This window comes from Podarcis filfolensis, assembly GCF_964270895.1.
Source record: "Podarcis filfolensis genome assembly, chromosome: 6".
NCBI lineage: Eukaryota > Metazoa > Chordata > Lepidosauria > Squamata > Lacertidae > Podarcis > Podarcis filfolensis.
Window position 1 is genome coordinate 50,160,453 of NC_139609.1, and position 25,280 is coordinate 50,185,732.

Below are 25,280 nucleotides of genomic sequence, written 5' to 3' on the forward strand. Positions count from 1 at the left end.
GAAGAGAAAAAGTCTGACTTGGCATAAGGCTATTTCCTCCTAATGTTGCAAACCTTTTACAACTCCCCACCTTAGCTGGAGCTCCCTACTAAAATGGTAGAGGCCAGACCTTTCATTTAAAAATGAATAATGGATGGGAAAGAAGACAATGAGAGTATAATCCTACGCATTTCACTCAGAATAAAGTTCCATTGAGGCGTGCTCTTCCTTAAGTAGGTTTTTTTTTCTTTTGAAAATGGAGGGGGAGAAGGGAAAGTGTTCTGAGCACTATTTTCAGTTGAACATCCTGTGAAGCAGTAACTTATGTAAACTGTGTATCCCAATGTATGACTCATTGTAGGAGACAGCAGATAATTTCAACTAGCCCTGCTCCACTTTTTATGACTGGTTCAGGCTAGTAAATCTCAAGGCTCCAGCGCAGAAGAAGCCGCCAAAAATTGGTGTACATCTTGTATTAGTGGAATAAAATTCAGGGGTGGGGGGGAACTCTCCTAAGGAAATTATAGTGGCTTTCAATAGCTATCTAATGGATTTTTACATTTTTGTTTTATGTTTTCATATATGCCAACTTCTATAAGTTAATGTATTGCAATGGAGGATAGCACCATAGCAAAATAAACTGTTATGAAATGCTGGCATGCACATAAGAATACTGATTCCTTAGTGCTCAGGGAGCTGACTGAACAGATAATAACACAGTTAATATTTTTTTACAACCCAGGTTGGCCCCAGCTTATTTAGTATGAGTTATTCCCAAGTAACAAGGTCTTTTTCCAGCTTTCTAACTATGCAGGTTTGTAATAGAGCTAGATCACAAAATGATCCTAGTAAAATTCTTGGGTGCATCCTGTTGCACTCATCTAAAGCCAACCTACCCCAAACAAAGCAGAGATTCTGCCAGAGGTCCAAACCATACAAATTCCCCTCCAGAGAATACTCCGCTTCCTGTCTACAACGTGCTGTTCTCACTCCTCTTCTACATTAAGGCTAAATAAACAGCCACTGGGCTTAATGACTCAGCATCCACTTCAGGGATCAACAAGCACTGATGGGATGCAGTGTTTCAAGCAAGTTTGGTCAGCTTGCCACATGAGTCAGCTCCATCTAAGTTTATATAGTGTCTTTCATTAAAAAATGTTCCAAAACAGTAAGCAATGAGAAAAAGTGAATTTTAGTATTTTATCTCCCATTGGTCTCTATTTGAAAAATTCACCTGAGCAGAACTCTGGCAATGAGCATCTGGCACCTGCACACATGCCATTAATTTGACTTTACATGGAACAGGTTTGTGAGCCACAAGTCAAGGTGTAACAATGTTGTCAGGTGCTAGGAAAGCTGGTAATATTTGTGCTAGAAAAATCTAGACCACAAGGTTAGCATTGCTGCTTTTATATGCTACAAATTTAGCCAAGAGACATTTTGTTGGAATGCTGGAGATGTAAGAAAGCAGCAAGAAATTATGGGATTCTTACAGCCTAAGAAATGCAAGAGTATGTTGCAGCAAGTAAAGAGAGGATGGGTGAAGATACGGAATGCAAACACAGATCTCTCAACCCTGTAACAATTCTTTTTCTGATATGTAACTAAGGCTGCATAACCACCATACATTTCAAGTGCATTTAAAACACACATACCCTTCAAGAATCCTGGGAACTATAGCTTGCTAAGGGTGCTGGGAATTGTAGCTCTGTAAGGGAGAAACTACAGTTCCCAGGATTATTGGGGGTGGGAGAAATGCATGGTGTGTATGATATCTAAATCTGCACTACAAATACCAGATCTTTTGGCAGAACAATCTCAACTGTTCCTGGGAATTTGCACTGTGAGCTGTCCCAGGTCCTGACCTACCTGACCCTGCTTGACCCTGCCTTAGCAACTTAAAACCAAGATACCTGCTGCAGGATTCTGGTATAGATCAGCCTTCTCTAGGTCATGTTCAGCACTTTGTGACTCACAACTCTGCAAAAGGAGCACACAGCTGATGAGTACAACTGAAGTCAGAGTTCATATTGTGAGAAAACAAAGCAGTCATGGCACAAAGATATCCAGTGCCACATAGTTGCTCTTCAAATGAATGCAATCAGATGTAGGATGCTTTGCTCTGGAGTGATATATGTAGTTTTCATAACCAGATACATGATACCAATGTAGGGCACACCCAGTTTATGATGTACCTGCTCTGAGAGTTTTAACGTCTTAAATTCCTAGATTAGCATAATAGCAATAAATCAGGACCACAGAAAACTATGTAGATGAGCTGTAACACATGTGGAAAGACATCAAAATTGGATGTTGAGCAACATCCAGCTGTACATGGAACATACTTTTGCTTTTCTGATTCCTTAGGGGGTATTATTCTTGATCCTCAAGCTTCTAGGATTTTTGCCAGGGGCATGCAAGCTATTTCCAGAGTCCTGGGTATTAGGGAAAACTTCAAAGGGGTTTCAATGGAAGCTTTGGTGGGAAAAAAGGCCAATGAAGGTATGTGGGTTCCGGCTAAGGCCTCATCTCATCCGAAATGCATACTTTTAGGTTCATCATAACTAAGAAAAGGGTAACTCTCAGATAAGGGTGCTGCATCTATTTTTCCTCCTCTCTTTGAGTAATTTTAGAATGCTCTCTGTTCTCTTGGGAAGTGCCAATCAATATTCATGGGATTCCTATCCCACAAAGTAAAAGGCCAACCAAAGTGGAACAAAACACTTTGGCTACATCATACTATGACATAAAAAACCAGGATCAAATCTTCACTTGGCCATGAAGCTGATTGGGTGGCTACATGCAAGGCAAGCCTTCTTAATCAAATCTACTTCATAGGGTTCTTGTGAGGATAAAGTGTGGGGACATGAACCACCAGCTTCTTGGAGGAAAGGTGTAATATATTATTACTATTACTATTACTTTTACTATTATTACTATTACTATTATTATTATTATTATTATTATTATTATTTAAACTTATTAGTCACTTGTTACTCAAGAGCCTCCTAGTGACTTATGTCACAGAAAAATATATGCAAGTACATTATACCTTAGAAAAAAGGAGGGGGGAATCATAGAATATGTTAGTATTCCATAAAACGTATTAGGAAAACAAAATCAACACACCTTAGCAGTAATAAACAACATTAGCAATAAGCAAACAACAAACAAAGCAACACTCACAACCACTAATTAGCAGATAAACAAAAAGAACCTCACCCCTTCCTTAGCCCCCAAGCATTCAATATGGTTAAACTGTTTGTTTGTTTGCCCCCCACCCACCCACCACAGAGATTTAGGCAAGTGGGAAACAGGTGAAGGGGATTGTCAGTGGTGGTGCTCCAATTGTTATTCTTTACCTATTTGCCACTTGCCTAAATTTCTGAATGCGGAAGGCACCTACAGAAGAGTCTCTCATGTAAATCTTATGCATGGGCAGGTTAACTGGAAAGGATGTAGTGTTTTATTTATACTCTTTGACAATTGTTTTCATTATAAGATGGAGGAAGTTGCACCCTAAAACCTCTGTAGACAGCAAGAGATCCATTCATGAAAGAAACAGACTGCTGAACCTCATTGTGTTAATGTAGAATAGTTACCATAACACAGCAGACTGAAAAAAGGTTCTCAATGAACACAGAAGGTTGATGAGGGAGTGAAAATGGGAAAGAACTCCTGCTCTCTGAACTTCAGCTCCTCCAGACACAGATCTGGGCAAGAAGCCAAGAAGGAGGTGTAAAGACAGATAGTTTGGTTCAGTGCAAATTTGAATTTTGATGTCAGCATGCATCTGTATTTTATCAACAGAGATAAAGTATTATTTATATCAGCATGCCAGATGTGAAAAGAGACTGCTATGCAGCTAAAAGAATGTTTAGGGAAGGGAATGGCATAGATTGTGTTTGGTAGTGCTCAGATGTGCTTGTTCCAGTATGCCCTGGAGGTCAATACTTCCAACTGTGCATGCATAGCTTTCTACCCTGCAGAGCTCATAAAAGCAAACACTTTGACGTAACACTTGCCTCCACAGGAATGTAGGCATATATGTGAAAAATGTGAAGTTAAAATTGGTCACCCACACAGATTTTTCTAGGACAATCCCATGATCAGGAGCCAGCAGGAGCTGTTCCAGAAAATTCACACAGGTGAAGAATTCTGACATGACATTTTCCTAATGTGTGCCTTCTCAGACATTATTCTACATAGTTTTATAGCATAGAAGTTTTTGTTGATTAAGCAGCATATTGACTTTGTTATATAAATGAATGAATAAGTTTTTTCTATTGCTATTATTTGTTTTTGCATTTGAGTAAATAACTTAAGAAGTTATGGCACGTGTGGCATTTGTAACAAATTGCTATGTTGAAACCAACCATGCTTATTAATAATTATAAAATATACTGTAGTCTACTGGTATGAAACCTAGTCCAATCTCAACACTAAAGTTTGGGTTAGCTTGCTTCTTGGTGAAGCCAACCCAGAAAAGGCATAGAAGAAGACCTCTCGGAATCAGTTTGACAAACAACTCACAGACTAAAACAGTCTGGTACAACAGCTTGAAACTTTAAAATGTTACTGTGCAGACTATGTACATTACAGCCAGGGTGATCCCAAGTTCACAGAACAAAGCAAGTTAATCCCCCTTGCCATTTCAAATCAAACAGCTGACAAGCAGACTGAAGCTCCTGAACATTTGCACCAAGCACTTCTCATGGTACACTTCCTTGACAAAGGTAGGGTCTTTATGAAGGATTAGCTGCCCTCTGATGCTAAACTGGCACATCCTCTTCTCAAGCATCGCCCAATTTCTCCAGTTGCTGTAGTTCTGGCAAGCACCAGAAACTTCTTCTTGCAGTCTCCTTTCAACTGGCACCAGACTAGCCCTGACTGAAGACCTTAATGAGGTGCTGATCCCATCATCAGGTCACTATTATTCATCCCCAATGCATCCCCTGGGATAAGCAGAAAAAGCTGATGTAAGAATCCCAGTGATGTGTGATGCGAGAAGGTTGCCATTTGCCTCTCTCACGCTCCTAGCCTGTCAGCACAGCCATTAGGCTCACCAGTTTACAGAGAGTAATAATTCTTCCCTCCCACATATACAAACTGCCTTGGACTGAATCCTGGCACAAAGTTCTGTCCCATGAGGGCATTAAACAATCCATTCAGTTGTTTTGCTCCCATTGCTTCAGCTCCCAGCCATTTAAGTAATGGCAGTTTCTGTTTTTAACTGAAGAAAATCCAATATAAAACCCTGGATTTACATAACACTGTAGTGGTGACACAAGCTGGCAGCAACCTGGAAATGCAAAGCAAAGACTGCCAAATATATTCAGTCATCCTGTGCCGAGGTTCTCCATTTTGATTCTACTTGGCAAAAGACTTGATCAGCTGCTTCCGAGACCTAAAACCACCTAGTACAAAGACCTGTATTCCTCTCTGTATCTGCACACCTTGAAAGCCAGCAGATAAAGAATGGTGCAAATCTCTTGCAGTGAATGAAGAATTTCTATTTCTGGACAATTTGCACAGCTGTATTTAATCATCCGCTTTGCTAAGAGGGAAGCATAAGAGAAGAACAATGTATACAGCTTATTACATCTACACTGACTGGGTCTGGTACAATGATAGGGAAAGGGTGAACAAATTCCTCCTTATACTAGGTACAAGGACTATAAGAATGGCAAGCTCATGCTTCCAAGACCCTCCCCTTATTAGGAAAACTAATGTCATTATATGAATAATAATATATATTGCCTCATATAGAGCAGATTTATTTACACTCAGTCCCGTTCCTACTGCAGTGTGAAGACAGATGCTACAGTGAGACTGTTACCAGTTCCCCATGCACAGTGTTAATTAAATCATATCTAACAATACACAAGACCTCATGGAGCCCAATTCTAGGATCACTTTATGTTATACCCAGTATCATGAACCGAAGTCTTACAATATGGGCCAAATAATCCCAATATTCACAAATAATGCAGGCAAGTAATGTAATTTCTGAGATGCAGAATTAATTTCAAGTTTGCCATGGTCTGCATCCTACTCATTGATCTTTCCAGAGTGGCTACAAAAGGATCAAAGTACAAACTATGCCACTTTAGGTAATTAATTCACAGGGTCAGAGTCAATAGGTGTGGGTAATCACAGAGTCAGGATCAACTTCCTTTAACTGGTAATCAGTTCTATTTTTAAAAGGATAATTAATTTTCCAATTAATTCTTAGGGTAATCAGCTGTACAATTAAGTCTTAAAGTATAGCAGCAGAGCTTGTGGAGGGCTGTTAAATGTCTTGATATGCTTGAAGGAGGAAGTAGGAAGGAATTTTTGAGGTGGGAAAGCTCAGTTTGCAAAGAAGCAAGCCAACTGGTAATCAGGCAGAACTAAAAATAGTGTTGATAGGAACTCAGAATAACAGTACAACATCCACACGTTCTTCTAATCAGACATTAAATGAGGCCAGAAATGCACAGTGAAAATAAGTGAACTCGCAAGTGAGGCAGAAAAACGAACTGCTCCTCAGGGAAGGGGAGGACCTGACATCTAGTCAAAGCTCTGCCTCTCAATCGAGTAGAGGGTAACAATATCCACCTGGTGGTGTCCTAGTCCCCACTCAAGAATGTAGAATTCAACATCACACAATTACAAACTTTTTGTCTGCACAAGCATTTCAACTTGCCACGTGATATTTCAGAGCCAATTTCAGGGGCCACAGGGTCATGTGGAGGGAAATAGGGGGAGCCTTGTTGCTCAAGTGGAGCAACAGCGCTCCCCCTATTACTGCTGATGGGGCTCGTTAGCAGTTGAAGTCCACAAGCGGCAGATACCATAGACACACAGAGTATGTTTAACTATAGGCACCTTCTATTTTTGTACTTCAGCAGGGCATTCAAGTTATGGTAAATGAACTACTGCTATCCTACCTTGCCCTTTAATTCCAAAAGGCGGTACAAAGTCCCGGATTCGTGCCCACTTTCTGAAGGAATCATCCAAAAACATTGGTGCTGGCTTTGAGAACCTGAAAAATATAATGAAGCAGAATCTTTTTTTAAAAGTGGGGAGGAACTCAATGAAGAAAAAAGGTTTTTTTACCTAAGTGCAAATTATAAAACCATGTGGCTCAGCAGCCAGCAATGATAGGGGGCAAATCAAACAGAGAAAAAGGAGTCAGGGAACCTGTGGCTCTTTTAATCTTAGGAATACCCCTGCAAAGGATGCAAAAAGCTTTCCAGTATAAGCTATTCCAAATATACAATTCAGAGTTCATGATGACAGCATCCACATACCCAACCAGAAGCTACACAAAGAAAACCAATACAGTCATACCTCAGAAGTCGAACGGAATCCACTCCAGAAGTCCGTTCGACTTCCAAAACATTCGGAAACCAAGGCGCAACTTCTGACTGGCTGCAGGCGCAACTGGAAGCTGCGGAAGCCACATTGAACATTCAGGTTCCAAAGAAAGTTTGCAAACTGGAACACTCACTTCTGGGTTTGTGGCATTTGGGAGCCAAAACATTTGACTCACAAGGCGTTCGGGATCCAAGATACAACTGTAATCATACAGTTCAGAACATACAGTATTCCTATACACTATACCACAAGTTCTAGCAAAGCACCGCATAACAATCCTTCAAGCCTAATTTGGATACAAAAACTGAATATACAACATGCCATTCAGTTGACTTGAAAACTAAATCAAAAGAAAATTACTGCTTCTAAATCTAATACTCAGAACTGGTGTGGCGCAGAGGCTAAAACAGTTGAGCCACAAATCCTCCATTCAAATGTCACTTCTGTTATGAACTCACTACGTAGTCTTCAGCAAGTCACCCTTCTCAGCCTCCTAAGTGCATCATGTGGATAATATTAAACTTTACAGAGTTGTTGTAAGGATTACAACAAGATAATGCATGAGTAGTAGTATACTAATCTCATTCAAAACAGAAGAGGCTGGTAGGAGACATCACACAGTGTGGCTGGAAAATAAAAGGACTGGGGGAATTACCAAGTCCTGAAAACCATTAACAGTAGGCACTTGCCTTATCTCAGTGGAAGGCTTGTTCTATCGACTGGGCACCACAACACCATTTCTTAGGAGATGGACCTCTGCAGGCTGAGGAACCACCAGGAGGCCATTGTTGGAATATTTTAGTGATCAGGCAGGATTATATGACAGAAGGCATTCCCTCAGATAACCCTGCCCCATGCTGTTTGGGGCTTTACAGCTAAAACCTTAAAACTGGCCCAGGTGCATACTTTTATAAGGAATGTTACATGCTCATAGTAAACTGTCTCAATTAACAATTAGCCACACTGCCAGCCATAAAGGCAACCCCAAACAGAGCACATTAAAGTAGTCCAAGCTTGTGGTTACCAACACATGGTCACTGGGGCCAACTTATTTTGCCCCAGAAGTGGCAACTGGTGTGTGTGTGTGTGTGTATCTGTATGCGTGTGTCTGTCTCAGAGGGAGGAGAATGATAATGGGTTATGCTGCAGCAGTGAATTTTTGCAAAGAAAAAGAAACAGTGAACTCAGTCCTGACCTTTCCATTCCTCCTGCCATTTTCTCTTTCTTCTCTATGCTTACATTTACTCTCATTTTCACCAAGCAGCAATACCATATAAGTGTTTAATCTCCCCTCCCCTCAATCTCATAAACATGTCAATTCACAGGATTTAAAATTTCTGTCTCAAAGTGACACTTACTTACATACACAATGTATTTTGGTCTTTCTCTCAATTCTCTTCCCTCTCATGCATTTATAGGCATGGAGAGAACAATCAGACACATAATCTGTCCCCCACCCCCACCCCTAAATGGTTTGGTTTGAGTAATGTATGTGTATAGCAAACAGGAGATAGAAAATATTCAGAGGGGCTTTTGGGTGGGTGTAAAATCTATTTACTCTAATTTAGATGGAATAAATACTTACTTCCTTTCATATTTTGGGGTTCATTTTATTCAACAAGATACTGTGTTTCCTTCAGGAATCAGTCATCTGTGCACAATTAAACTTCTCCTTACACAGTCTCTAATTGTGTAGCACAGGCCAATGCTACACTATATATTTAAAGGATATTTAATACACATGGCTTCCCCAGCAAAGCAATGGCAAGAACATGGTAGAGGAAGAGCTCGGAAACACCAGCTTTTTAAATCTTTTTCATCTTTTGTCCTTTTCCAATTTCTGAGCAAATCCCCTGCATAACGATTGATTTGGGATCCTCAAAATAAGTGCATAGGAGTGCAGTCAGAGGACAAGGAGATGGCCACGCTATGATGAAAAGACACGCAGGTTTGAAAATAGTGCAGAAGACAGTATTTCAGAAGTGTTTCTGTTTCTCCATCTTAAGTGCTGCAGTGGTATAAAATATGCACCTGTTTCAATTTTTCCTTATGCACAGTTGTGTTAATACAAGAAGAGCCCTGATGAATCAGATCAAATCTCTACCTCATCTAAGGTTACTGAGTTCGTAATAGTTTGCTGTCATTATTTTCCTAATTTATGGAGCCTAAAATTGCAACAATTAGTATGTGCAAATCTGCAACATCTTCATGGTTAAAAGGGAGTCCATTTACTTGTAAAGATTGGGAACCACTGGTCTAGAAGGTCATGGAAAAACTGCAGGGGAGGGAAATTGCTTCTTGTGCTCTTTCAAAAGTAAACAACAGCAGCAAATTCAATATCTGTGTACAAGCTAATAAACTATTAGACTCTGGAAAAACCTCCAGAGATGCCACTGACGAGATTTATTTTTCTTCTGAAAATTAATTAGTATATTTAATATAAGTTTTCAAAATCAATATATTGTTTCAGATACACAGTTTAATTCAAATAAAGCAGACACAAAATTCATAATACTGTATAAAAATGTAGCATACCAGACTAATAGAAGCAAAATATGTGCAGACAGGCCTATAAAGCTTACAAACAATGTGTATAATCTCCAAAATCAGTTTTCTAAAACACGCAGAGAGACAACTTATTTTCTTTGGCAACACAATGAGCTCCACCTAGTTCAGGCTCAACCACATCTACTAAATCCGGCACAAGAGGACAAGACTTAGAAATAAAATGGGCAGTAAGAATTTGACAAAATATAACAAGAATAATCAAGAGCACACTCACTTTCTCTTAAACAGATGTTACTTATATGAAGTGCTGATTTTAAGAAGAGCTGGTATACGGTATAAAAGAGTACTTAATTTTTTGTGACATTTACTTGTTTAATTAATAATTTATATCCCTCATCATAAAAAATCCTTTCAGATACACTCTCGTGGTTGTTAGTGATGATTTGTTTGTTTGTTTGAGAGCCAGATAGTCACTTTAGTCATCCTTTTCTAGGTTTCATTTGTCATCTTACACTGCCTGTTTCTCCAAGTATATTTTGGTAGCTTGCCCTAATCCTGGAGGGTGCCACATCAGACCTTCACCATTATCACAACTGTACTCATACCATAAACTGGCTGTTCACACCACCGTAAGAACTAGATCTTGTTACCTGCTCACCCTTCATCCTTTTTAGTCTTCTGAATAATAAAGGGAAGAAGAAGCCCATCAAAGCCAGCTGTCACACAGATGCCTGGATTCAAGGGCCAAAAAAACACACTGAAGTTTTAAACTGAAAACAAAACCAGAGCAGCACTTGTTTTTTTTTTGCTATGGAAACATGTCTCTATTTACAGAGGTCTTCCTTTATGGCTGCTCTAGAAAGCTGTTGGAAGTGACAATTTTAGGATATTTATAAAGAGAAACAACAACTCTGACTGAATTTAAATTTATATTGCTCACATATTTTTAAACCAATAGTGGAGAAAAATGGGGAACAGGGAATTAGTCTGATCAAGTCCAAGTAATGTATTGTGTATTTTGCCATATGAGGGATAATATGAGCTTTGGATAATATGAGCTGGCTTAGTTCCAAAGCTTGTTTTTTTGGAAATTAATGACTACAAGAGAGAAATGTCTTTCAGAGCCCAGTTTGACCCAAAATATATTTCTATTTTGACTTTCATGTGAGAGTCACTTCTCTCTGCCAAGTACAGCACCCAGGACCAGGGACAAGAACAGCTCTTGACCATTCAGAGTATTGGACACAGACACACATTAGCTTGCCGTTACAGCCTGGCTAAGTATTGTGAATGTCTTGGTAATAAACAAGAGAGCATGACAAGTTGCTGCCGTGCAATACAAGTATAATATAATGAAATCTTTCTAGGGCACAGCTGGCTGCAAAATTAAGTCCTTTTGCCATTTTTCACAATGAATACAGAAAAGTAGTCACATTTTAAGACACTTTTTATTATGTATTTTGGAACTTAATTTAGACAGAAACCGCCTTTCACATGACATTTTCAATGCAATCACATTGTTGTGGTCTGCCTACGAATGAGAAGCAGAATATTAGGAACAGTTTGAAAGAAATTAGTATAAAGTCTAATCATTGCCACTACGTTAGTGTCATTTTTTGTATTTAACATATTACTCTGAAAGCAGCTGGGCTGAATTACTATTTTTGGAGCGTAGTAGAGCTGATCCATAAACCTACTGGAGCACCCAATGCTTCTAGTATGAGTGAGCCAAGGGGATGCAGTTTCGGGGTATTCTGAAACACAGAGAAGGTAAGCAAAATCTGAGGGAATTTACTGCTTACAATTTGCAAAAAGGAAGCATAAAGTAGTGAGTGAATTCTCAGTCTGCATATCTATGCACATGCTCTTTTGTCACAGGTATGCTGGTATGTCTCCCTTTCTCTCCCACCCCTGTCTCACACATAGTAACAGCAGACAGACAGCCAAAGCTTCATGTTGATCAAATTTCCTTAGTACAAGCAAGCATGAAAGGAAGAGGAGGGAGGAAAGTCCATTGCTGGACACTGTTTACAATATTAGCTGGCATCAAACAGGTTCCGCAGGTAGCAGTCTTAACTGCAGTGATTATACTAAGAAAACAGAAGGCTGATGGTTGCATATTGGATGGGGAATTATGTCCGACAGAAAGAAGAATGCAGTTTTCAGCATCACTATCCACAGATACAAGAAATAAACAGCAATCTAATAAGTAAGTGCCAGCGATATAATTCTTAGCAACTTAAACGCTGACAGAGCCTGAATCAGAGCCAATATATTACTAGCTTTATTCAGGGCCAGAGGTAGACATTATCTGAAACACATGGCCATGCTAATCCATGATTCTTTGTCTCTTGTTAACCTCTAGCTGAAGGAGATGCTTGAAGAGGCATCACATTTAGTATTTCACTCACCACTTACATTTAGCAGTCAATGAAGTGGTAAATGAAATGGAACAGGGACTGAGAAATGCTGGTCACAATGGCATTACATCACACATCTGCTTCAGCTAGATGTCACCACGAGACAAGGGAAAGAGACACGGATTGGTGATGGCCATCAAATTTAAATAATTTCCTAGTTTAGCTCTTACTGTGAAAATAAAAATAAAAATAAACCACTGCTTCATGTGGCTGTATCCTTCACTATGCAAACCTTTTCCTGTTCTCTCCCTGCTGCAGTAACCACGTGTGGTTGTTCAAAACTGCTCTAAAAATAAGTTATAATCATTGCCACTAAGGCTAAAATGAATTCTGATTTTTGTAGAAGAGTATTATCAGGTCCACAAAACTCTAAAAATTGCTTAAGGATCTAATAAGGTTGATACCAGGTCTACTTTGCATATTGTAGTTAAACCATAGTGCTATGTGAATAGAAGCAAACCTAGGTTTACATGCTCCCACATCTTTCTATGGAACAGCTGCAGGGAGGAGATCAGAAGCATCTGCTTGTTCACAAAAAAGAAGAAGCATCTGCTTGTTAATAAAGTACTAACCAGATTTCATCATTACATCCAAACTGCGTAAGGTACTTTACAGTTTGTAGATTACAATTAATTGATACAAGCCAAACTTAAGTCTCACTAGCAGAGAACTTGAAAGCAGTCAAAGGCCTGGTTTGGATATAATACTAGACTTGCATAGAATGACATATACAAGTCGAGGGGTCTTGTGTTCCCTCCTAGGTAAAGGTACCCCTGCCCGTACGGGCCAGTCGTGTCCAACTCTAGGGTTGTGCGCCCATCTCACTTAAGAGGCCGGGGGCCAGCGTTGTCCAGAGACACTTCCGGGTCACGTGGCCAGCATGACAAAGCTGCTCTGGCGAGCCGGCACCAGCGCAGCACACGGAAACGCCGTTTACCTTCCCGCTATAAAGCGGTACCTATTTATCTACTTGCACTTAAGGGTGCTTTCGAACTGCTAGGTGGGCAGGAGCTGGGACCGAAAGACAGGAGCTCACCCCGCCACGGGGATTCGAACCGCCGACCATGCAATCGGCAAGCCCTAGGCGCTGAGGTTTTACCCACAGCGCCACCCGCATCCCACAGTTCCCTCCTACTCTGGTGTTAATAATTAAGTCCAAACGCAAAGCTGAAGTTAACCTATGCTCTGGGAGAAGAAATGTCATGGTGTTTTATGTAGGCTTATGTAAATGCTAGTCTTCACACAATATATGCAAATGTTTTCTGAGGTCCCAGGCCCCGTTTTGACTCGAGGCAAGGGTACAATATGCCCGCTGCACCCCCATATCTTGAGCCATTCATTGTACCACTCCAAGACATAGGCACTATTAATCTAACCTTTTAAGTGACAAGCACTTGAAAAACTAGCCCTGCCTCTGTTCAGATGGTGCTGCCATCTTATCACCACCAAGTCCTGTCACAAAGCATACACATCTAAACTGTTTTGGGAATCAAAGCAGAATAATTCATTTGGTTCAAGAGATACAGTTTGTTTCTCTGTAAACTCAATTTCATGTCGCTGGGGAAGGGGAGCATGTGTCTCAGTTCAAGGACTTCAAAGGCAGTCCTGTCACCCGTTTTAAGTGCATTTTGTACACTATGTACTAGAGCTCCTCCCCAAAAAGCCATTACTTGGGAACTGCAAAGCCTATATTAATTACTTCTATGGCAATCTAGGCAGGAAACTATTCCAGATAGCACTCTTCTATTACACTTAACAGGAATTCCACTTGCAATGCATTAAACAAAGTCCAGTGTTGTTTCACAACAGGCCTTTCTATCTTTAAACCTAATGTCAGAATTTCCTAGAAACAACAGTTCCCGACTCTGTCCACAACACGAAGAAAATGCCAAAAATAACTACTCTTTTCTAAACAGTCTTCTCAACCTACGCCACGCACAGGACTTGTCAGACACAGGGCTGTCCATGTATTTTTCTGCCTGTTCCACTGCTTTCTGACTCTGAAATTATCAGCAAACCAACATGTTCTATAATCATACTGATTTACATAAATGCTGTTTAATATAAACACCCCTCCTGAGATCCTGAGGGGACAAATTTTTAAAAGAAAAATTATATAAACAGATATTTTACCAAATCAAGAGTAAGCTTGTAAAACCTCTTTATAAGAACAGCTTTTAGAAATAATACATGTGAGATGGATACACGAGAAACTGCCATGTTGGAAGAGAGGCAAAAGGCTCTGAAACAAACCCTTAAGCACAGTTTCGGTTTCCCCTAAATGGATCAGAGATAGGCTGGGGATTTAGAAAGCTAGCTGTGAGGTGTATGCCAAATGCTTTTGCAAATATGCAAAATTAAAAAGAAATAACAGCTTTTAAAAAGTGTAGCTGCACTCTCTGAGCATTAAATACAGGGAAGCATAAATTTAGCCTTCTGCATAGACATTGGTAGGAGAAAGGAGACTTTCTGAATAATGGAGAATCTAGTGCAGGCTTTCACCATGTATTGGTTGTAAACAAAATACAGTGGTACCTCTGGTTACATACTGAATTCGTTCCGGAGGTCCGTTCTTAACCTGAAACTGTTCTTAACCTGAAGCACCACTTTAGCTTTTTTTTTTTTAAGAAATATTTATTAAGATTTTACAAAAACAAATATACAAAAACACATAATAAAAGAAACAAAAAAAATAAGAATAAACACACACAAAAATAAGAAAAATTAAAAACAATTCTTTTTCATAACTTAAAACTCATTTGCTTGTTTCTTTGACTTCCTCACACCTCCCCTTCTTGTATTCCCATTTAAATAATCAAATCAGCAAATCCTTGCCCTCTTTCATTTATCTTATCTCTATAACTTAACATTTTATAACTCAGTATTTTCATCCATTATCAATTCATTTTTGCATATTCTTATTAACTTTGTTGCTAATACCACTTATTTCCAACCCAACATCATTTTAATTATGTTTTTACCTATTTATACCCTTTTTCCATATTCTTAAAGCATTACAGCTTGAAACCACTTAATTTCTATCCAACATCATTCTAACATTCATTAATTTTACAGTATTTCTGTAGATAATCTTTAAATTTCTTCCAATCCTCTTCCACCGACTCTTCTCCCTGGTCTCGGATTCTGCCAGTCATTTCTGCCAATCCCATATAGTCCATCACCTTCATCTGCCATTCTTCCAGGGTGGGTAGCTCTTGTGTCTTCCAATACTTTGCAATAAGTATTCTTTCTGCTGTTGTAGCGTACATAAAAAAAGTTCCTTCCTTCTTTGGCACCAATTGGCCAACAATGCCCAGAAGGAAGGCCTCTGGTTTCTTCAGGAAGGTATATTTAAATACCTTTTTCATTTCATTATATATCATCTCCCAGAAAGCCTTGATTCTTGGGCACGTCCACCAAAGGTGAAAGAATGTACCTTCAGTTTCTTTACATTTCCAACATTTATTATCGGGCAAGTGATATATTTTTGCAAGCTTGACCCCAGTGAAGCACCACTTTAGCTAATGAGGCCTCCCACTGCTGCCGCCGCATGATTTCTGTTCTCATCCTGAATCAAAGTTCTTAACCCAAGGTACTATTTCTGGCTTAGCGGAGTCTGTAACCTAAAGCGTATGTAACCCGAGGTACCACTGTATGGGCACATCCACAGCCTCCTGCAGGGTACCTTCTCCTTCATTAAGCACAGCCTGTGAAAGACAAGGTGGCTAAGGGAAATGGGTTGTCGTACAATGTGGCTGCAATGTGCATACTAAAGCTGCAGTTCAACAACTTTCGCAATGCTGCAGGCAATTCCCAGGATATACCTCTTGGCTCACACACAGCTTCCTGCACTGTCTCCAATTCAAGCCAGCCAAAAGAAGTAGCTGCAGCATGCATCTTGGGAAGAGTGTTCCAGGATTCTATTCAATGTTGCAGAGGCTGGTGAAGGGCAAGTCTTGGCTCATGTAATTCAACCATTTCTCACTGCCACCCTAGTGATTTTCTATCGGTTATCTCATCCAGAGCTTGTGGAAAGGGGATTAAGATCAACCCATTCAGTACATAGCTTTCTCAGCAGATGGTGGAGAAAAGAATCTCAATAGCATGTTGCAGGAAGAAGAAAAGCCCTGTTCTCTTGGCAAGTTTCCCCCAGTATTTGTTCTCAAGAAAGCAAATGTATTGATTCAACATTTTGCAAATGAAATTGTACCTTCTCAGAATGGCTGGAACACAGCTTAATCCTAATCATTCTTATTTGCATAAAGCTCAGCTCTTCTCCTTGAACCTGAACAACTACTTTATAAAGCTTAAGTCTAGCATACACTTAACAGTCAGAAAGAACTGATCCAATAAAAAATTACAGCTCGCTCCATTATTTTGTGCTTCAGAAGCAAGAGCCAAAAATCTTATGCCCATATTTATTTTGGGGATGCTCACTTGATTAGGTACTAACGTATATTGGTTGAGGGAGAGGGGGAAATGGATTCAATTAGAAGTGCATACAGATATACATATTTTTTCTATTACCCTTGCTGGTACCTTTCCCGGGAAATCAGAGGCTCACTATGTCAGGTTCCTATTGGAAGACCGGACAAACGCTAGAACATTAGCAGTGGCAAAGTTTTTATCGGTGGTTGCAAGAACCAATGATCCCTATCTTTTGAACAAAATGCTTGTTTAACCTAGACATAGGCTGTATGAATTGTGCATTGCTTTGTAACGATTTGTGGGGTCTCTGGACCGTAATAAAGATTGATTTGATTTGATATTTTTTCTATGAGGCTCTTGCAGAAGTGCACTTACTATATCTGTGGCATATATGTACAATCCTCTCTCCCAGAATGAGGTAAGTGAAACTGTTCCCTCCTACCACACTGTAAGGAGCAAAAGCTAGATTTGATTGGTTGGCCTTTGAGTCAATCATGAAACTACCGCCCCTCTTTTCAGAATTGATTTCCATGAGTTTAAAAATGTTAAGACTTCTTCTTTAAAGAGTGCCACGTACTTGTTCACATGAAGATGCAAAAGTACTTGAGAGTAAGAGAAAAAACAAGCAAGCATCCCACCTGACCTGAAGCATGAGGGAAAGAGGTAAAAAGAGACAATCTGCATTCAATCTGGAGGCTGTACATGTATTGCTTAAGGACCAAAGGCAGGGGATTGTGGTAGGCACAGACTCTAGGAAAACCCTCATCACAGCAGGAAGACTCTCTGCTTGCAGGTAAATCTGCATGACGCCTACAGTAAATGAAATGGTTGAAATACATTGCTTAGAAGGATTGATGAAACCAATCTTCCACAACACTAGCATGACTCAAATATGCAGCAGGCACCATCTGATTCTAAGCAACCTAAAGCATTGTAGCCAACAAATACCAAATATTCCACATCAGTTTTGTTTCTCAGTTGCTGTTTGCAGTAAAACACATGGCCCTCACTTTGTAAGAAAGCATCATAGTTTTCACTTGTGCTCACCAAGCCAAAAACTTCCACTCTGCTTTCCTGGGTCAGTAATTACTCTCAAGAATCCATCACTTTGTGGTATTTTTACATGGAAATACATAATTTTGCCACCTCTTTGGCTTTTACGGAAAAGCAGAAGGAAAGAGAAGAATGAAAAACTATGTATGGAATATGTTATCTGTATGAGACCTACAAAGAACTTCTCTCTCTCAGGATTTTCCTGCCTTCTTGGACTTTATTTCTTACTCCCTGAACTGTACTACATCCCAGTTCCTACAGAAAGCTACCACTAGGGCTGTAGTAAAAATTCAGTTGGGCTTGACTTTAAATTGAATTAAATTAAAATTTCAATTCTTAACTGAGATTTGACAGAAAATATATCAAAATGCTTAGTCAACTTACTAAAATCCTGGAAGCCAAAAAGAAGGCAGTATGGAAATAATACCTTTAAGTGCCAGATTTAAAATGCGGTTCTTGCAAAATTAAAGGCTTTTGCCTCCAGTCAGCTGCAAAGCAGTGAGATTATAATACCTTCTGGCAACTTAGAAAGTTGTACACATGCAAGCCTCTTAAGCAGAAGGTATGGTTTTTAGAAATGTATTATAGCCACTTGGCAACTGGAGCAAAATAATACAGTAATGCTTTTAGTTTCAGATCCACCCCCCCAAATTTCCCATAGCTCACTATAAAGCACCCCTTTTTAAAAAAAATAATAATAATCTTGCTATATGCAAGCAGCTAGTTTGAAAACTAAATTTGACAATAAACAGATCCCCAGTGAATAGTGACAGTATTTCTGACACATGTTTTTAGGTACAGTATCACACTTACATTTCAATATGAGTGTCCCTTATTAATGGTGCTGCAAGCTGCTTATAAAGCACTCAGACTCTAAATGGGTCATTAACAATGTATGCATGTGCAGGAAGGTACTGACAGCTGTAACAGTGGCACTTGCAGGCAGACCACTACTTATTTAATAAGTCCAGTGCCGAGGGCCTTCTGGCCGTTCCCTCACTGCGAGAAGCAAAGTTACAGGGAACCAGGCAGAGGGCCTTCTCGGTAGTGTGCCTGCCCTGTGGAATGCCCTCCCATCAGATGTCAAAGAAATAAACAACTACAGTATCAAACTTTTAGAAGGCATCTGAAGGCAGCCCTGTTTAGGGAAGCTTTTAATGAATCATTGTATTTTAATATTCTGCTGTAAGCCACTCAGATGGCTTATACCTCAGCCAGATGGGCAGGTATAAATAATAAAATTATCATCATCATCATCATCAACATTATTATATCCCACTTTTTGCAATCAGTTTTTTGCATTGCCCTCTTCAGCTTATGTTTCTGCTATAGCTCATCCCTCCACAACATATTATCACTATCCCTGCCCCGCCGTTTCCTAATCAGTTAAAGAAAACCTACATCATCATTTTCTCAGTTCTGTTTTTTAGGACCGGAGGTGGTGGGACTGGTTCACCTCCCATCCCATACCTTAAAGTGGTCATCCTATAAACCTAGTTGCTTTAACCAGTCAGCTATTGGCAACCCAAGCTGATTCTCACTCTCTCACGCTTTTGTATGGATGTGGAAAGTGCACTGATATTACTTTTCTTTTCTAAAAATGTTTCAACTGGTCTCTTCATAATTTAAATCACTCTTCAAGCAAAAACCAGTCCTACAACATTGCAGGCCAAAAGTTGACACTTCCAGAAGCTTTGCAGCAAAAACAAGGAGAGTACAATGGAAATACTTAGGCAACATTGAGCTACTGCTAGCCCCTCGCGGGAAGCTTTAAAAGATTCTTTATTGTGCAGCTGAAATAACCAAAAAGATGTCAGCTGATCTGAACGTAAAGCTCATATTAAAAAGAGATGTATCAGAAGTTGTAATGATTCAATTGCAATTGATAGCTTTAAAAGATTCCAAATGCCTTATATAATTAATCCCATGGAACATTTTAAGGGAGCCATTGGAAATCTTTTCCAAAAATGCCTGTCCAGCAGACATTTTCCATAGTATCAAAGCAAGGGGGGGGTTAAAAGAGGGGGAAGAGAGAGAGTAATAAAACATCTGATAACACTGGCCATCTTTCTTATTGGAACTGAAAGACATTGTTCCCATGAGGCTTTGAAAGAGAGATTGGTCACTAGCAATGCAAAGTACTTCCAGCAGGTTTTCTTAGTGCTTGTTGGCTAAAAACAAGCATTCACCTAGCACACCAGGAAGCATCTGGGTTTGTTTATAGATATTTATAACGCCCTACTTCAGCTTAAATTTCCCCTTAAAGCATTTTTAATGAATCCAAGTGGCATTTAGCATCAGCTCACATTAATGATCTAGAACTTCTCAGTAATTCCCAGTGAATATTTAAATTTAAGCAACAATTACTATAAAATTATTCAGTAGTAAGCATCCAGAAAGGTGACATTAGCAGTTTTGTAGAAAACTGAGGAAGCATTAGTGTATTTCATATTTCTGGTAATAAATGTCAAAATTACAACAAAAAAGCAGAAAACCTCAAATATTTTAGATTCTTAATATGCACACAAGATCACAAATGAGCTTATAAATTCAATTAAATGCCATATTTTTATCTATCATCATCACCACCATTGTTATTTTTTAAATTGATACACTGTTCCTCATCAAGAGACCAAAGTGTGGTTTACAACATCAAACACAAAATTCATTTGCAACAAATAAAAAAATGCTTCCAAGATGTCAAGTGCACCTCTCCACTAAAGCATGAGAGCTCATGTTGTAGTTGCAGCCGTCAAAGCACGCCAGACAGACAGTGGTGAACTATGGTTGCTGCTACTGCTTTGTTTGTTGTTCCATTTCTCTCATGAGAAAGAAACAGAGTGAAAGGACAATAAGGATGTAGGGAAACCATAATAATTGTTCTGGTTTCAGTAGAATTCAGTGGTTGCTACAGAGTATTCCTCTTTGGGGGTGGGGGGAACCACATAAGGTAGCAGCTAGCAAAAGGAGAAGGCTAGGTAACCACTGCCATAGTGTTTGTTTTAAAGGAACCTCTGTTTGCTAATGCTCTGATGCAGCAGGAAGAGAAGCTGAAAGATGTTTGAAACCTAAAGTCCAAACGGCATGGAACAGTAGTAGAAACAGCTCTAAACCCCATATAATTGCTGTCGCAGGAACTGCATCATTGATGACATTTGCCTCTATATATTAAGGTTTAGACTTGATAACAAATGACATAAAGATACACACTCGTGTGATTTTATCCTGAGAGAGAAGTAACAAAAACCTCTCTGGCCAAATCTGTTATTAGTACTGGGAAGTTTCATCTGCTATGGTTCACTGCACATTATTTCTCAGCAACTGAAAAACTTGTGATCATGTACATAAAAGATTACCTAACCCACAAAGACTTTCTCTAAATCCATGCACAGATACCAGAAAACACAGAAATGGGAGTGGAAATGCAACTATAAAGACCTGGAACCATTCAGGTTTTGTGTGTTAATTTGGAGAATCTATTTCACATTTCTTCTGGGATCCAAGACAGTTTCAATATAAGGTTATTAAGGGTATTATCATGTTTGAGGACACAGCTAAGTTTCATCTTAAAGGCTAGTTAAATTTTTCTTCACACTCTAGAAAGCCTTCAGCTTTTAGACCTAGTCATGAAACACCTAACCAAAACAGTCTTGGACAAATCACCCCTGTAGATCTAAGTTCTCTTTCCCAACTACTATTAAATCAATTAAGTTGTGGTTATTCAGAAGTATGATGCAGTGTGTGTAACTCACACCTCTGGGCTTCATTCTCATCCCTGAAGTTTCAGAAGTCTGCCCAGCAACTTCATCCCATTTCACAGGGATAGCCAATGTGCTGTCCTCCAGATGCTGTTGGACTACAACTTCCAACATCCCTGATCATCAGGCATGCTTGAAGTGTAGTCTAACACCTGGAGGGTGCCACATGGGCTATCCCTGCTTTAGATATTTCCAAGTGACTTTAAGAACACAACAGAGTTTGCTTATGCTCATTGTGTGTATGTATGTTTGTGTGTGTCATACATATCTGCTCCCCCGAGCAATTCTCCTAGAGTTTCTACTGGAAACACACCTCCCTATTCCAAGACAATTTATTTTAAACTCTTCAGCTTCTAGTCATGTTCCAGACTCCTCTCTCTCTCTCTCTCTCTCTCTCTCTCTCTCTCAATTCTTCAGTGCCATGAATGCTTTCAGCACCATCATTAACACCAACATTCCAAATAAATGTAACAGACAGGAGTGGTGTGCCAGCAGTTCCATCTCCTGACCTTGTTGCATTCCAGCAGTTTAAAGTAAGCTAAATAGTGGGAATTGCTTAAATCATATTTCCCACTGTGACAGCTTTAAAATTCTATTTCAAGCACCCAGAGTCAGCCTTGGGCAGTTTTGTCACCCAGGAGGAATATTAAAATGCTGGTGCCACCCTTATGGGGTCTTGCCACTCTTCTGCAGACCTTCTTCTGCTACCCATTGCCTGGCCCCACAGCTTGATGACAGACCCTTAAAGGGCCTCTTAAATCTCTTCTAGAACTAAGAAAGCCCTCTCTGTGTTATGGTCCTCTGTTCCACTCAGTGATTCTAAGATGATTCCCCTTCAGAACTAACTTTCCCCAGAAAAGAACATATTCCAGAACTACAAGTGAAAGAGACAGCTCTCCATGAACTAACAATGTTTGAACTTACTACCAGGTTCACTGTGAGAAAGGGGAAAGCACATTATCAAAGACACAGCTGAAGGCATGCAACTCCTCTTCCCACTGCCCTCCTCTCTTGAGTCTGGATGTTCAGGTCTAACACAAGGACCTCAGTGCTGGATTTACGTATAAGCTAAACAAGCTATAGCTTAGGGTCCCACTCTCTTGGGCCCCCCAAAAAAAAACTAAAGGAAAAAAACCTGTATGTACATTTCCAAAATATAAGATAAATAAAATAAAATAAAACCTACATACAGCAAGTGTTTTGTGTTGTTTAGGCTCCTATGATGTCCGTCTGCTAGCCTGCTCCCTAAAATATCACTGGTTTGCTCATTTCTATATATAGAGTGCCTACATTCTGCATGGACTGGTTGCATGGCAAAATGTAGCAAAGGACAGCTGGACATATAAAGGGCCCCATTACCTTCAATAGCTTAGGGCTTCATCAAACCTGAATCCAGCTCTAAACAGGGCGGAGCCCCAATGTGCTGTTGTTCAACAGAAGCATGAGTGGGAGAGGAGCAAAGCACCCATGATTTCAGTAGTGTGAAACAGCATACTGTATGATCACCTTTAAACTATGTTTGATCATTTAACTATGGTTTAAAATAATGTGGACCATAATGAAGAAGCTCAAAGATCTCTCCAAAATGGATGAATGGAAAACACAGTTCAATATATGTGTAAAGTGATGCAAACTGGGGCAAGAAATCCTAACCACATATAAACTGATGGGGTCTGAGCTTGTGGTGATTATCTAGGAAAGGATTCCTGGGGTCTTGGTAGATTGCTCAATGAACCACAGACCCCGTGTGCAGCAGGTGCTGAGGACGGGGGGCGGGGGAGGGCAGCGGGAGGAATTGCCAAAACTGTAATGCTTTTCTAGATATCTATGGTGGAACACCACTTGGAATACTGTATGCAGTTCCGGTCAGAAGGAAAGGCAACCTAAATGATAATGGGACTAAGCAACTCCTCTATGAGGAAAGATGAGTGTGGGAGATACAACAGAGGTTTATAATGATGCATGGTGTGGAGAAATGTAGGTTTTTCTACTTCTGTTGTAGTTACTGGAACTTGGGATCATCTATTGAACCTGAATGGTGGGAGATTCAGGGCAGACAAAAAGAAGTATTTCTTCATACAGCACATAGTTAAACTATGGAATTCACCACAAAATGTGATCCTAGCTATGTTTATTGAAAAGCAAGTCCCACTGAATTTAATTTACATTACAATTGTAGCCTTAAGTGGCTTTAAAGAAGACTCAATAAATTTACAGAAGATGAAGCTACTTATCAGTGGCTATTAATCATGATGGCTATATGCTACCTACAGAATCAGAATGCCTCTGAATACAAATCACTGTCTTCAAAGACAGCCTCACATATAACACATTGCAGAAGAATATTGTAGCCTATGGTGCAGAAAGCAGCTGACAGACCACAGAGAATTAAAAAGAACACACTTCCCTTGTCTCTTTGCTGACAGACATCATCATACAGGATGACAAAGTTACTAATATTTACTCAGTTTTACTAGGACTAGACTATTTAAAAATAAAGCTAGAGTAATTCAGAACACCACCAACAATAATCAAAACTGGCCAATAAACTTCTTCTAGTCCAGCCACAACCCAAATATTAGTAATTTTATCTTTCTGAAGGGGCTGGGAAATGACAAGCTGTGTGTTTTGTGTCATCCTAAAGAAGAATTCTACCAAAGTACCCTGGGATGGAAATTCAAGGAAGTGCTTGTTTTCCACAACAGAACTGTCAGTATCCACAATGTTGTACTTGACAAATAGTAGTATCTTCTCTCTCAGTCACTCTGTAAAGACATCTCCCACCACTCTAAACCTGTAAGAACAGGCCAAGGTTTTCCAAATGTAAAATAGATGTACTCTTAATCTGCAGCTTTTAAAAGAGCATACGTTTTACAGAGAAATAAGGAATTCAGGCAATTACAAATGACAGTTGATCACATGGCTGAATCCTCTCCATCTGCAGTCAGCGTGGGAACCAGTGTTGGTAAGGAAACTGCAGCAGATAATGTCCAGCAGCTGTCAACAGGCTGGCACGCAAGCAAGTCCTGAACATAGAAGGGGAGGGGGTTGGCAGCTGTGGAGCCAGTCTAAGGCTCCAGGGTGCCAAAGCAGCATCTGTTAACTGAGCAATGACTTAGTTCAATGGAGTATGCTGAAGGGCCTTGTTCAGGCACTTCATTTATCCATCTCCTGCTTGTATTTTCTAGTACAAAAATATGATACATAGAAAGTTTGGGAAGTAAGAGAGGCTTAACCTTCATTTCCTAGTAAAACCTGTTATTAATATTATTATTATGTGCCCAAATTCTCCCTGATTAATTCCAAGTGATAAATTGATACTAGGTGAAAAAGCTTGTGAATGAATACACTACAGCTGCGGTGGGCAATAAACGATATCTGGTCCACTGAGGCTTTTCTTCTAGAAAAGCTTCCCCCACCTCCTTCTCCCTGAAATGACCTACTCATGGGTGAGTCACAACACAGCAATGCAGGTCTACACAGGATGGTAGAGAAGCCTTAGCAGAACAGATGTGGCCTCCAGCCCTGAGATTGTTTATCCTTGCACAAGAGATATGTGCATCTGCACACACCTCCATCTGGTATCCACATAACAGAAACAATATTGGTTTCTTTAATCTGTCCACAAAAGACTTTATTCTGTACAAAAAGTTCTGAACAATTTGGCACAGTTGCTTCACTGACCTCTAATATTGTAGAAAGCTATTGCTGTTTACGCTGAGCCCTTCAGTTCTACTAGAGTTGAGGTGGGAAAAAGAACTAACAGTTTTTT

The 25,280-nt window shown here is 39.7% G+C and overlaps 1 protein-coding gene across 13 annotated transcripts in view; it reads right to left on the reverse strand.

Annotated features, from left to right (window-relative positions):
- Positions 1–25,280, reverse strand: part of ST3GAL3 (ST3 beta-galactoside alpha-2,3-sialyltransferase 3) — a 179,318-nt gene that overhangs the window by 68,371 nt on the left and 85,667 nt on the right. For all 13 annotated transcript variants that reach the window (XR_014549472.1, XR_014549473.1, XR_014549474.1 and 10 more), the window contains one exon: positions 6,912–7,006. Coding sequence is in view for 10 of the 13 variants with exons in the window: in XM_083619930.1 (XP_083476056.1) it covers positions 6,912–7,006 (95 nt within the window). In the remaining 3 variants the exon portion in view is untranslated. The remainder of the gene's footprint in view (positions 1–6,911; positions 7,007–25,280) is intronic.